Source organism: Anguilla anguilla, chromosome 1 (assembly GCF_013347855.1).
Source record: "Anguilla anguilla isolate fAngAng1 chromosome 1, fAngAng1.pri, whole genome shotgun sequence".
Classification (NCBI taxonomy): Eukaryota; Metazoa; Chordata; class Actinopteri; order Anguilliformes; family Anguillidae; genus Anguilla; species Anguilla anguilla.
In genome coordinates, this window is record NC_049201.1 from 58,152,298 (window position 1) to 58,167,523 (window position 15,226).

General features: G+C 37.9%; 1 protein-coding gene across 2 annotated transcripts in view; it reads left to right on the forward strand.

Moving 5' to 3' along the window:
- The first annotated feature begins 1,416 nt into the window (after positions 1-1,416).
- adcy2a (adenylate cyclase 2a) overlaps positions 1,417-15,226 on the forward strand; it is a 77,328-nt gene continuing 63,518 nt past the window's right edge. Inside the window, exons 1-2 of one of the 2 annotated variants that reach the window (XM_035414082.1) lie at positions 1,417-2,111; positions 5,648-5,845. In XM_035414082.1, the coding sequence (XP_035269973.1) occupies positions 1,779-2,111; positions 5,648-5,845 (531 nt within the window). In that variant the 5' untranslated portion in view covers positions 1,417-1,778. The remainder of the gene's footprint in view (positions 2,112-5,647; positions 5,846-15,226) is intronic. The other variant, XM_035414090.1, reaches the window with a different exon arrangement.

Here is a 15,226-nt window from a genome sequence, read left to right on the forward strand (position 1 = left end):
GAGACATTCCTTATTTTAATAGTACAGTTCTTACAGAACAAACCTAATCACTTGTTTTGCTGTCATGTTTGTTTGAGCATTAATTTCTGTACCCCTGGTAAACCTAAAGTAATTTCATTTAAATCAAAATAGCTAATTCTTATCTTCAAGCCTAACAACAGAATCATATATTGTGTTGTGAACATTTTGTTACACTCAATGAAATCATAAAAAGACATTTCACTTCATTTTAATCAGAACTATAACAGTTGCTTATATATACATATAGCCAGAAAACTGTCATTCCTATGATTATAATTTGCAGGTCACGTAGAGCTCATATAATACAAGAAGTCTAGATGTAATCACAGCGAGGCAGTGTGCTGTTCTTTCCATGCGGCTTCCAAAGAATCTGTCCAGAAATTAACTGCCATAAATCTGAAGCTGCCTGCTTGCTCGGTCTCTTATTTATATAGTTTATTCATTTTTTTATGAATCCTTGTCATCTCCAAATTATGCTGAGCATCTTTTTTCCGGTAAAATTAATTGATATGCATATCACATCCCCCGTGATGCCCAACCAACCACCACACCAAATGTATGATATGAAATTACATTTATACAGGGCATATACTCATACAGTATGTACTGCAGGGTGTGCACAATGCAGTCATTGCAATATTGCCAGCAGAGGACACTGTTCACTACATAAACACCATTCGTTCCTTTATTTATATTTCCTCCTTTTTTTGTAAAAATAAAGGGACTTTTGTGGATTACGTTTAAAATGATGTTATAGGCTGATCCTGCATACAGTAATTACCTATTTTTCTAATAAATGACCTTACACATGATTTCATAGGCAGGCATGTAACAGTTGATTTAATAGATCAAAAGCAACTTTGGATGCTGGGTGCCAGGAATGGCTAGGTGTTTATGAATGTAATGTATTTGTAGGTATTTTTATGTAAGCATCTGTATGTATATGTACATGGATATATGCAATATATTTTGAAACAAAGCCTTGGAAAATACTAGTGATATCTGAAGTAATTGAATCAATTTTATAATGTGTATTACCCAACAGTAATCATCACGTATTTGCTTGATAGAGACTAAATTTTCCCATTGAACTTGAAGGATTCTTATTCACAGACAGCTGTATTCTCAGTGTAGCAGCTAAGAAAAGGCACATCTTACAAAGTGTTCTTATTCCCATCTTACAAAGTGTTGTTATTCACACACTGCTATCATTATCACAATGTTCAGCAGTTGACAAATACTGAGGACAGTCTGTATTCACCTTGAAAGAAACACAAAAGACAATAATAGCCACACCTGACTTTATTAGATAGCTGTGATGTCAGAACTGGAGTCCGGAGTGAGAACTGAATCAATCAACACAAAAAAGGAGAGAGGAGAGTGAGTGAGGGTGTGTGTGAGAGAGAGGGAGAGAGAGAGAGAGAGAGAGGCAACAATCCGGTGCTGTATTCACACTGGCCTGAATAGAGTTTTCTAAAAATGAATTTTCATGTCAAATATTAGGAAGGCTTTCCATCCAGAGCTTGGAAAATAACCTTGCTGGGAACATCTTACATTAGTGTAGCTGTATTAAACCCTATCCCTCCCTCTCTCTCTCACGCTCTCTCCCCCTGCCTCCTGTTCCTACTCCCTGTCCTCTCTCATTGCCTCCCTCCCTCCCTCCGTTCCCCCTGTCCCTCCCTCTTTCTCCAGTGCTCTCCCCCTCTGCTTCTCAGTGAAACGCACACTTCTCTCTTGTCCAACATGTTGCCTGGACGATGTTACGGTCCACAGTTCGAGCTTTCCTGCCCTCATACCGGGCTCCTGCCGACTTGCTGCATCTGAAGGCATTGAACGAGGAGGACACGGGGGTGAGGCAGCGGGACACCATAGGGCGCTCCCCTTCTGTCTCCATGTGGAGTGCGGCGATGCGGAGGAGACGCTATCTGGTGGAGAGGGCTGAGAATGGCACAGCCAAGCAGAAGTCCACAGACTGGCTGTACGAGTCCTACTACTGCATGAGCCAGCAGCACCCGCTGATCGTGTTCCTGCTGCTCATAGTGATGGGAGCCTGCCTGGCTCTACTGGCTGTGTTCTTTGCTTCTGGGCTGGTAAGGACCTACAATCAGTACTTGTACAATGAGATGATGGTTAGATATCTAGCTCTTCATTTACCAGTGTCAGGATATGAGAGAACATACACGTAAAAATGCACATGCATACATACACACACACACACATGCACACACGCACACACACACACACACACACACACACACACACACACACAAACACTCACTGTGTCCATGAAATGATTTGAAGTAGTACTGCAAAAGTATTGTACAATGTGCCAGACCTTTAAGGGGTGATGCAAAAAAGTTGAAATTGAATCTAATATGTAGGTCACCCCAGACACTGTTTTATTATTTGCCTCATACAATTTACTGTCATTTTTAAAAGCGTATTTTCCATGGCTTGTGTGGAGAGTATCGTCATGAATGTGTATTGATTATTAACTGAAAAGGCGGCACATGGAGGGATTGATGATACATAACAGTATAGCACATGAACTAAACAACAGTCATTATATTGGCTTAATTAAGCATTTCATGAAGCAAAAATGCACTTGTCAATAGAACAGTCGGAGTCATTATTTTCAAGGAATGCACTAGTTCTCAATGAAAAGAGTAACTTGAATGACTATGAAGTATTTATGTTTTGTGTATGATGTTGTAATAATTATTATAATGTCCTTCTCCTTCCTATAATAGCTATTCACTGAAATTGACTGAAATAAAGCTCTTTCAAATTTTTTCATTGACATGACGAATATTCATTGCCGTTCTTTCATCTTTATACTGCAATATCTTCTCCATTGTTATTAAAATAATAGAGAAATTAGATTTTTAGTTCATAAAACAACTGCTTACTTCTCAGGTAAACGTTATATAATGAGTTATGTGATAAGATAAACATATGATTATGCTTACCAGCAAACACAAAACAGAACAATCAGTACAGTTCTCAATTAAAATGTTTGCTTTTTTCATTAAACAAAATAAAAGAGTCAGCTGTCCACTATAACAATGAACATCCAGTGAGAGGATAATTATCCTCCTCTTCAAAATTTGAGACGGAAAATTGAGTGGCAAATATAATTTGATGGCAGAACTGGGCAGTTGCACGTAAGACTGACTTTTATGTAACTGGTATAATTTTTAACAGAAATACATTTCCATTTCCATGTGAAAACACACAGTAGAAGCACTTCCATATAGAATGTGGTGATTTGTGGAAATTCCATCAGAGGTGGTGTTGTTTTTATGGTTTCAGCTGAGTTACTCATTTATTTAGTCAGATTTGCACAAGGGGCGTTGCCTGCATGCGTGCTGTTCCATTCGTAAGTTTGCCTGGAAACTGTGGTAGATGGGAATAAAGGCTGGTCATTTGTAGAAGAGGCAGCTCCTTAAACTCTGTTAATTCTGAATACTGCAGCATTATGCTACATCATGTGAAATGATCTGATTGTTTCTCATCCAACTCTATTCACTTGGATGAAAAGTTGATGTTGATTTAGTGGATTGTGATTTTTTCCACTACAACACGTGGTTAGAAGTGATATGAAATAAATAGAAAACAAGGGACATATTTTAGGATGCTATGCATCCCCTAGCATTGTGGAGATCGGGGTGGGTGAAGGGCTGGGTTCTTTAACCACTGGGTTGTTTAAGTATATAATATGTTTTGTAAAATTTTTTGGTAAACTTAGCAAACTTGAAGATATATGTTACAGTATACTCTTTGGTCTTATAGGCTGTTATAATTAGCTATGAGTTGTTGTGAGTGCTTATAGGTGTGTTTATAGTGCATTATAGGTGCATCATAAGGCACTATAAATGCAGTTATAAGGGATTACATGCATTTGCTTCATGAAAAGTGTTACCATTTTTTTCTGCAAATAAATATATCAGGGCAATATTTTTCATATGGATGAAAGGATGGTTTATATTCTCATTGCCACTTAGCACATTCCCCAAACAGCAGTAGTTGACCTAAATCCTATTCAGACACTGTGTTTGCTTGGCGAGACTGGTCCTGCAGTCCTGTCCACTGCACACATTGCTTCATTTGTGAAAGATCCTCTGAACACAGCCCTGCCTTTCAATGCTGACTCTGGCTGTTTCTCCATGCAAGCTCCCATCAGCCCTTTCTTCTCTCCCTTTCATGTTAGATAAGTAAATTGGTTTGAATGTTTTCCTCTCACCCCACCACATCCTGATGTCTGCCAGACCATATGCTTGACCATGCAAGTTTTATTTCAGATTTTTTTCTTTGTTTATTCAGCAATAATGGTGAAATTGCTTCTGGGCTGGATGTTGGGATGTGATCCTTAAAACCACCTTGAAAGAATTCTCCTGCAATTTTTATTAGGGCTCCCAGATACAGTGTGTTTCTGAAAGGCAGAACTAATTCATTATATATGGAGCTTCAACTTTTGTACTGCTGGAGATTTAAGTGTTTTGGTTTGGATTCAAATTTGATTTCAGAGAGATGAAATAAGGAACTACCACAGGTTTACATTCCATATTAGGCAATTGTCGAAATACATTTCATTTGTAAATGTATTCCTATTGCAGACCTGATATGACTGAGTGGTAATGCACAATATAGCATGTTGCATTTCCTCAGCTAAAAGTGAACAGAATAATTACATGAAATATGTCTCAAAATAAGGGAATCTAATGTGGTGTAATATTGCTGCACATTTAAATGCAGTCATGTTCCCCTTAAGGTATTTGTGTTCTCTGAGGAAATTACAAGATGCTGGAGATCGTAAATTCAGCAGAAAATCTGCGTATATACCATAAATACTGAAGAATGCATCTCGAAAGCGAGTGAATAATAATAATAATAATAATAATAATAATAATAATAATAATAATAATAATAATATGGTATTATTCTTCTGATTATTATGGGACCAAGTACACATAGGCATTTTGTAGACAATTAGTTAGCAATAAGTCTACAGTGAACCCATTTTACAAATCACTCTGAAAGGAGTAGGATCTTGAGAGGTTGGTTGCAAGAATCAGGTCAAACAGTACATGGGCTATGATTAATTAAAATTAAGAAATTGAAATGATGGTTATATCACCACCAGGTGGCCCATCAGTGCCAAAACTGGTTTGCTATATTTTGGACCTACTGACTACCAAAATTTCATTAGAATTGGGCACTACAATAATAATACTGAAACATAATTTAAAAGAGATTTTAATGGAACTTATAAATAAGTCCCCCCTGCCCCCCTTCCCCTATGTCACTGTGCTATGTACAGTATGGGTGTTCCTTTCTCATGTAAAATATGTGCACTGCATGACAACTTGTAAAGAAGCAATAAGGCATTTAAGTGTTGGCAGAAGCAAGCAGTCTCTCTCTTTCTCCCTTTCTTCTCTCATTCATATTCTTGTTTTGTTGTCTGACTCCAGGGCTTAAAGTCCCAACGGGCCACCAACAGAATCTAGTCTTCAGAATAACATTTTTAGTACTGTAATGAGAGGACTTTCAGTGGGAGTCTGAAAACTGTGGGGGCCAGAGTGCAGAGAGGGGGGTTTGTTTAATTCTTATCCATGTCTGTCCGCAGAACATCGAGGACCACGTTGCATTCATAATCACAGTTCCCACGGCGTTGGCCATTTTCCTCACGATCTTCGTCTTAGTCTGCATGGAGTCGGTCTTCAAGAAGATGCTACATGTGTTTTCCTTGGTGATCTGGGCCTGCCTCGTTACCATGGGTTACCTCTTCATGTTTTTTGGGGGTATCATCTGTCCATGGGACCAGGTAAGATCAATTTGCAATCTGAAACTAAGACTAGTCTGCAATCTGAACATGAGATCAGGCAGTCATGTAAAACAAATATTTGGTCTGCAATATGAAACTAGGTTCAGCCAGTAAACTGAAGTTCTGATCTGTCTGTAACCTAAAATTAATATCAGCCTGCAATATGAAACAAAATCATCTTGTACTATAAAACTAAAATCAGACTGTAACCTGGAGATCAATATATTGCCCTAAATTTAAACTGAAATCCATATGTAATTTGAACCTAAGTCAACTGCTATTCATGATCACATATGTATTGAACCATGCCATGCCATGCTCTCCCAGTGCTTTATTGCTCATTACATTTGGGAAAGAATGTTAATCTAATCATCTAAATCCATGCCAATAATCTGAGAGTGTAACCCTAAGGTTAAGATGACATATTCTCTACAGAGCCAGGTTCATGAATATGGATGTTTTCAGCATTAATGAAGCTGACAAATATACAAGTCTGAAATCTCTTGTGGTTTTATGCTTTTTCATCTTTGCTATTTCTGTCCTATACATAAAGTCACTATATGGAGCTTTTTATATCTTTGCTGAGAGCTAAAATGGGTAATTCAAGTTTGTCCAACACATGTTTTTTGTAAGGTTTCATAACATTGATTGGTCCAATTAAGTGATGTAACTTGCAATACAAGACAGAATGGGGGAGATTAGCAATAAGGGCATTAAACTGATTGATAGACACACAAACTCATGACATCAGGCATTTCAGTTAATTACTGTTATTATCTGTATATTGTTCATGGTTATTACCAGTCTGGTACCTAAAGCTACACCAGCAACATACTCTATAAAACCTAAATGCCAGTCTTGAATGATTGGCATCAATTTAAAAATAGAATAAATCATTCTAACTAAAAAATAAAAATACTTAAAAGTTAAAGACTAGTGCATACTTGAACAGATCATGTTGACCTATTCAAAATGTGCAAGGCTACTGATTTTCCATTTGAGCAAAGTGAACAATGATTGACAATCTAGAAACAACAGCAGAGCTTGTGCATATTTGTTGTTTGATTATTATAATATGTTAGCCATTTTTAGATCACACTTGCTTTTCAAAAATGAATTTCTAATTATTTTGAACAAAGAAAGAATACCTTTTACTTTGTTCATGTAAGAAAATGAAATCCAGTGCTGTCACTGATATAGTCCCCTATTCATGAATGTGGTGATAAGGTATTCATATAATGCTGTTGTCTGGAGATACAGTTCATTTCCTTCAAGTATACATGCAAAAGACAAAAGACTTTTTCTCAGACAATAGCATGTGATGCTGGTAGGCCTGCTCTCACATCACAGGTGCGTCCAGGTTCAATATCTGTGTATTCACAGAAAAGAGAACAAAGTCTCTGCTTCCTGATTTTAAAAGATAAAAGATCAAGACTATTTAAAACTATTTCTGAGTAGTATTGTAGTAGAACCAGTAAACTTTGTAGAAAAAACAGTATGTTCAAAACAGAATCACCTTTTTGTGATCCTACACTCAACAATGATCTGTTCTACAAAATTAGTGTTTGAACAGTGTGTCAGGATGGTGTTTTATGTAAGAAATCCTTGCTGGTGGTCTGACCTGTGTGGGCCTGTGCATATTTTAATGTTCAAGATTAATTTTGGCTCAGTCTCTACATCTGCAGAGATGAGTCTGTCCACAATGAAGAGGAAGTGATTTCATAACCCAGCTGAATTGTTATCATACTTGCCAAAATAAAGCACAGAAAAAGTAAGACATACAATGAGATGACAGGACATTTAAATTGAATGTCCAATCTAATGGACAAGTAACATGACAGTGGGAAGGACAAAAAACATCAAAAAGCTGAAAAAACAAGACCAAAGATATACTAGAAAGCACTGTATGAAGCAACCAGACCCAAGCACAACAGAGTCCAGAAGCACTGTACTTAAAGGATCACATGGAATATTTTGCAAAAATAATTAACTAAGGTTTGTACTTACAGGCATTTTTGAAATAGAAATGATTAACTCAAGCTTCTATTTTCTATCTTGACAACTGTGAGGTCTGTATATTCAACAAATGTTTGTTTCTGTTTGTTTTGTTTTCTGCACCTGTTTGTGAACATGTCACATATGTGCATTACCTTATCATTTTATTAGTTTGCAGACTTGTGTTAGCACCTTCTCATGCTTTAAAATCATTTAAGCACACCAATGTTTCTCAGCCGTAGTGTTTCTTTCTATATTTTTTTTTCCTGCTTTTACTCATGCACATTACATTTCATTACAATCACAATCTTAATCAGAATGACTTACAAACTGAACTTATTGTACCTGTCTTTACACAATTATGCCTGTAACTTTACTATATCTGAAATAATTAAAAAAAGAAAGAAGATAGTTAAAGAGGGTCAGGTAAGCCATGGTGTAGTCTGAAGAGGTGAATCTTTAGGCTGTGAGAAAAAGTATATGTATATATATATATATATATATATACTTTTCTTGGAAATGATGTATTCAGAAGAAATGTTGAAAAGAGTTGCAGTCAATATTGAAAATTTTTGCAGTCAATATAGTGAAATATATATTACTCAATATATAAAATAACAAAATAGTTCTTGGGGTAGTCAATGCTTTGTCACTGCTTAAATGGCCAGAGATGGCTTTACCTATCATGATTCAGCTGTCATGGACAAATTTTAGAGGTTACGGACAAAATCTGCAAATTGGAGCCTTGTTGGCACATGTAGCCACCACAGGTCTAATCGAGTCGTAAATGCAATCCAATCTCTGCCTGTCTTGGACAAGTCACAGATCTCCCAGTATTTTTTAACTAATTTTCTCTGTAACAAATCTGAATTGCTCTGGTAGTTTGACCTTGTAAACGCAAGCTTTGTGACCGGTGGGCAGCCAATGAGCTTGCGAGAAAGCCATGTGGAGCAAGCTAGAAAAAAACCCAGCACGCTAGTAGCATTATGGCCTCAAAAAAAAGCAGCACCCTGATGAATAGAATGGGATTATAGTTGAACTGTTACAACAATGCAATTGGCTTTTCTGAAAGATAACCGACTTGGCACAATCAGAGTAACCAAGCAGCAGAACACTTGTTTCGTTTTTTAATGTATGAAATAACAGACTTTGACCAGAGCTGACTCAGTCTCTGTGGTTTAACAATGTAGCGTTCATTCAGGTTTATAACTGACAAGTTACATCATGATTTGTCAGATTTTCGTGTTTGTTCTTGCAAGACAGTAGAGAATTAATACCTCATGACCAAAATCCAGTGAAGAATTGTGTTAGTGCCTTCCCATTCGTGCCGAGGCGTTACAGTAAGTATGTGCACCACAATGTTGGCGAGATAAAAATTTACAGGATAGAATGTCGGGAAGTGCAAGTGGTATAGCGATCTTCAGATTTTGTTGGTTGTGTAGTTTGAGCCTGGCATAGGTCATGTCTGCGCAAGCCAAACTTGCAAACTGTAGTGTGTTACGCAACGGTGACTGACATTACATGCTCGCCTGCACTCTCTCAAGTTCAAGAGCGAAGGTTGCAGTAGTGAGTGCTGATAAATACAGTTGGGCATTCCAAATGGAGGGGGGAAAGCATTAAGCGAAAGCATTAATGCAGTTTGGAGCTCTGGGCGAATATAATTATCGAAACATGACAAAGTCATTAAAGAACCTACCGGAGTGAGAGTACACCTTGGCATGGAGTGGCATAGAACAGGTTGAAATTGGGTGGCTGTGTACCTGTCTTGATATAACTGTCTCAGTGCTCACAGGGCGATTTATAGGGCTGCAGGATTGACTCAGATAAGAACTTGCAGACAATCACAAGGCTGCAGAATCAATTGACACAGCAACACAGAGATAATTACAGGGTTGCAAGATAAACTCACACAGGGACACAGAGAGAATCACAGGGTTGTAGGATCAACTCACACAGGGACACAGAGAGAATCACAAAGCAGCATAATTGATTCATATAGGGAACAAGGTGCTTGACAGGGAAGCAAAATATTCAGGTTGCGAACATTACAGATTTCACTTCAGTAATATGGTCCATACTGTATTATTCATATGCAGCAAACATGGACACAGAAAGGTACAGGCTCACAGAAACACCGCCATTATGATACCCATAGTACTTCAGATTGTATGCAAAGTGAAAAGTTGCCTTTTGTAATAATGTGAAGCATTCTAGAGAAGTCTCCGTTTTAAAGTGCCAGGGAGGACAAGAGGTTATTCAGGAGATTTACCAGTATTTCCCTGTAGGGATGGTGAGAGCTACTGCACTTCTATCCACAGTGATGACCAGTGCTGCCCTATCAGAATGGCGAGAGCTACTGTACTTCTATCCACAGTGATGACCAGTGCTGCCCTGCAGGATGACCCTCAGGTTTTTAAAATGCTTGGTGGATTATTCGTTTCAACATTCATCAAGTAAGAGGAATACTACACCGAGGGGGAATCCACAAAAGGAATATGATTCTTTTGCACTGGTTAAACCATTGCAAAAGCTCAAAATAAAATGCATACAATTCACAAAGCACCCACAGTGGGTGGAAAGCACACACACTACGCTCCCTGTGCAATGGTAACACAGTGGACAGAAATAGTGACACTTTTAAGTTGTGTAATCTATATAAATGTCAGTACCAGAGTCATTTTTATGGAAATAATGCTCAATATAGGGCGTTTCTGATTCAGAAAGATGGTCAATGATTCTTGAATTACTACTTGTAAAATGAGAAGAGGAAGACACTACTTATGTTAGGCATCCAAGAGACGGGTCTTCATACAATGGTATTCCTCAACAATGACAGAAATTATTTGTTGTCACAGGCTAGAATTAAAGAAACATCACAAATTCTAAATCAGTTCTTGCTCAATGTGAAAAATAGGTGTGAGCAAACCAATCTTTTAGCTTATTTGTACACACAAAGATAACTTGACACCAGGGCCTATTTTTGAGTTTAAAAATGATTGTACTCAAACAGCTCAGATGAGGTGCAGCCTCAAACATAATGAATACAGTAATTTGGTAGAGAAGAAACTTAGCACTGCTCTCAAATGTTGATGCTTCAAGTGCTCATCTGATGGCTGAAACGTCTTCACAACTTATAACATGGAATTATGTTCGTGTTGCATGTCTTAGTTTTGTGCTTATATACTATTTGCCAGCTAACTGCTCTCTTTAAGTATTTGGGCATGGTTTCAAGGTCAATGATTTGCTTCAATACCTTAGTGACTCAATAATATGGCATGGGTAGCAATTGCAGCTGTTCTGCAGCAAGCGGCATGCACTGTGGTTAGTATTTTTCAAAGTGGATCTACCTCAGATGAGTTCAGATGTTAGATACTATTTCGCACAAACAATCTTCTCCAAAAAAAAAAAAAAAAGAGGCACAGTTTTTAAAAATGACAGATGGCCATGCTGATTGGGGAAAGACTGTAGAGGCAGCTTAAAACAGTCAACATTCAGAAGGGACTATTGTATAATTTAAAGGCATAATGGTCTTTCTAAAGATTCTGCCTTACGGATGTCAGGTCCCCCTTGCCACAGCACTGTCCCTAGTAATTACACAGAAAATGCCAAGCACCTTCTTTTAATAATGAAAAACACAAAGACAGGAGTTTCTGTTTTTTTCTGCCTCCCAACAATCAGCCAGGAGGAACATGAGACTGCAGGTCAGAAACAGTACTAAAAAACCCCACTTCCTCCAATTAAAATGATTTTAATGCAAATCTGTGGTAACCCAGAAATCAGTTGCTGAGTGCTTTTCTTTCCCAGGGTAAGGAAGAACAAGGAAAAAGGCAACCTAATTAAATAAAGTTCATACAAGGGAAGTAAATATGAAAACTGGTTTGTAGCCAACAACTGTATTATACAGGCCATGTCTGTATTACTGTGGTTCAGTCATTAGATAATTTCCTTGAATTTTGTCTGTCTAATTTCAGATATTGGTGTCCCTGTTGGTTGTCATGGAGATTCCTTGGCATTGCCTAAGTTAATTTCTGTGTTAACCCCTTATGTATTGCCCCCTTTTTTAACATAAGCCTGAAAATGACATGCCCAAAATAAAATGGTTACTATTCCTGAACGCTTTTGAATACAGGCATAATTCTGGTCTCCTCTGAAAGGTAACCCTTGGGAAATTGTTTTCTAAGAGTCTGAATAACTCTAAATATCACTCAAACAAAGTAACAGAAGCTCAAACACAGTGCAAGTTGAAGTTCTCTCTCAACTAACATGTTTTAATTGAGTGAATACAGATGCCTGAGGCTTAAAATGCAGACACATGCTCATTGCTGGACAAATCCTGGTTCAAATTTGATGACAATACCACCGAAACTGAGCATTCTGCAATGTTTTTTCTGAGCTATGTCTAGGCTGGGTTTCCAAAAAAGCCATCTGTAGACTCCAAAAGAACACTTGGTAACCAAATATTATTGTTATTAGAGGTGTAAAATTCCATATACTTTATACTATATACTCATAGAAGAAGTAGTGGCTTGCTTCCCCCAACCCCAGAGAATTTTTAAGTAAACAATAGACTGAGGTAGCAGTTTCTCTGAGTCAGCATGTTTGTTTGTTTTTAACGGTTTTTTTTTTTTTTTTTTTTTTTAACTAAAAATGACTATGGATTTGTTCACTGGATTCTTAACATGACAAGCATACCGATTACATTGTGATGTGTGTTGTCTGTGGATTTACAAAACGCAAAGAAGGTGTTATAAAATAAGGAACCATTGTCACTAAAACATTGGAATTGGCAGCTTATAGATACAGAACTGTGAGCTTTAACACTTTCAAATGGTGTATTCTGTGACAAGATTGATTGGAAAATTCACCATAAAAAAACGGAATGAATGGAAATAAACCCACTCTGGCCCATGCATTACATTACATTACATTACATTTATTTGGCAGACGCTTTCATCCAAAGCGACGTACAAAAAGCGCATTTCATGGTCATAGACAACTACTAAACACAGGTTCAGTAAGATACAATACTTATTTTGTACAGCTATTTCTAGCCAAGAACACAGTTTAGTTCACACAGTGAACACTATTCAGACCTAACCTCTGCAAAGCCAACTAGGCAGAAGGATAAGCTACAGTATTAGGACAAATACAGATTACCAAAAAGTGCTGGGATGGGGCAACATGTAACAAGTGTCATGAAAAAAGGGGGGGGGGGGGGGGATTTAGAGTAAAATATACAGCGTGGTGGTGGTTAGTATAGTCTGAAGAGATGAGTCTTCAGGCCACAGCGGAAGATGGGTAGTGAGGGGAAGGTTCGAAGAGGGACGGGCAGTTCGTTCCACCACTGGGGAGCTAGGGTGGAGAAGCTCTGTGATTCCTTTTGTCGGGTGGGAGGGGTCACAAGGCGCCCTGCTGCCGCAGAGCGGAGTGGTCGAGCAGGCACATAGGATTGAATCATGTCCTGTAAGTAGATGGGGGCTGTCCTGTTGGCTGCAGTGTAGGCAAGGGTCAGGGCTTTGATCCTGGCAGCGATCGGTAGCCAGTGGAGTGATCGCAGCAGAGGAGTGACGTGGGAGAATTTGGGAAGGTTGTAGATGAGTCGGGCAGCGGCATTCTGAATCATCTGTAAGATGAGTCGGGCAGCGGCATTCTGAATCATCTGTAATCACCATGCAACTTAAGCGGTCGATATAATATGGTGATATTTTCTAGCTTGACATATTTAGAAATATGAATTATAAGAATACGCTTTGGTTTGTATGCTGAAGGCTTTACAAAGTGCTATTTAGATTTTTAATCTCAGAATGGTAGCTCTAAGGCACTGAATACATTATAAAACTTCTGACTTGTCTTATTTGCTAAAATTATTGAATACACACATTTTGGATAGCTTGCGTAGATAACCATGTAACTGAAAAAAAGTACCCAGGCATTCTTTAAATTTAAAAAACCAACATAAACAGAGTATATTTTGTATCAAATGTAAATGTCTTATTGTATTTCACTGACAGCTGTGTCCTTACTATAAGTGTCTTTCCATTTGTTCACCTTTGTTGTGATATGTCCTTCAGCCAGTTGTGCTCAATGTATCTGCTGTCCCAGGTGATGTAGAATAGCTGGCAGAACCCTTTCTCATTGGTGGCTACTTGGATATGTTTGGTCCCAGGTAGTATTTATACTTTTCAGACCTCCTTGTCTCAGAGACTTCCCATGATTTGTAAGGAATTATGATAATTTAAGTTGCAAGGACAGCTGTGCCTGATGGTTCAAGGCCTTGGTCAGATGGGCTGAAACCCTACATCTCTGATTGGAATATCTGATTGTTTTTAGAGAGAAAATGAAGAACAATATTTGCAATACAAGTATTACTCAGGTGTAATTTTATACACAGCATATATACAGTGAGCTCCATAATGTTTGGGGTACATTTTTTTGTCTTTGTACTCCACAGCTTTAGTAATAAAACAATGTACATGTGGTTAAAGTTCAGATTCTCAACTTTTATTACAGGCTATTTAAAAAAATAATAATTTTGGTTTCACCTTGTAGAAATTACTGCACTTTGTATACATTGTCCCCCCATTTCAGGGCACTATAATGTTTGGGACAAATGGCTTCATAGGCGTTTCTGCTCAGTCAGGTGTGCTCAGTAGCTTCTTTAATGCAGGCATAAGACAGCTTCAGTATCTAGTCTTGATTCTAGGCTTTTAATTGCTTTTGGAGTCTATTATTGGTGTTTGTCAACATGTGGACCAGAGTCGTGCCAATTGTGATATGTCTCTGTTCCAATCATTGTAGATCTTACTGAATACAATGAGATCAATAGTGCATTTATATTCATGGTGCTTGTAGCATAAAGTGAACATTAATGTACAAAACATTTTTGTCTTGTTTGCTGTATCAGTGCTTTTTTGATGGCCATGGCCAATCATTCTGCGAGTGCGGCTGAATAATCATGCAGTCAGTTAATACACATCAGGCCTGGGCTTCTCCTTTTGTACAGATCCACACCCTGTTTAAGTTCTTATAAAACCTAGTTACGGATTGTGTGTGTGTGTGTGTGGCTGAGTGTGCCTGATAACGTGTCATGCATCTGTGTATCCCCGAGGTTTACATATACACTGTACACACATTTTTGGTTCTCCTAATTAAAAATTCTTAAGTAACTGATTACAATACCACTTTTCAGTAGCTCAACTGTGGATTGCAAATTCTAAGCTCTGGTGACAAGCTGTTATGTTGGCACAGCAACCACAAATAAGTTGTATTGTGCTGTTCAGCTAACAAGATGTGAACTACATTTTATTACTCCATCCAAATACAAAACCAAAAATACCCAGTTTGTGTAACTCCAAATTTTACATAGGGCCAATATGAACCTAAGAA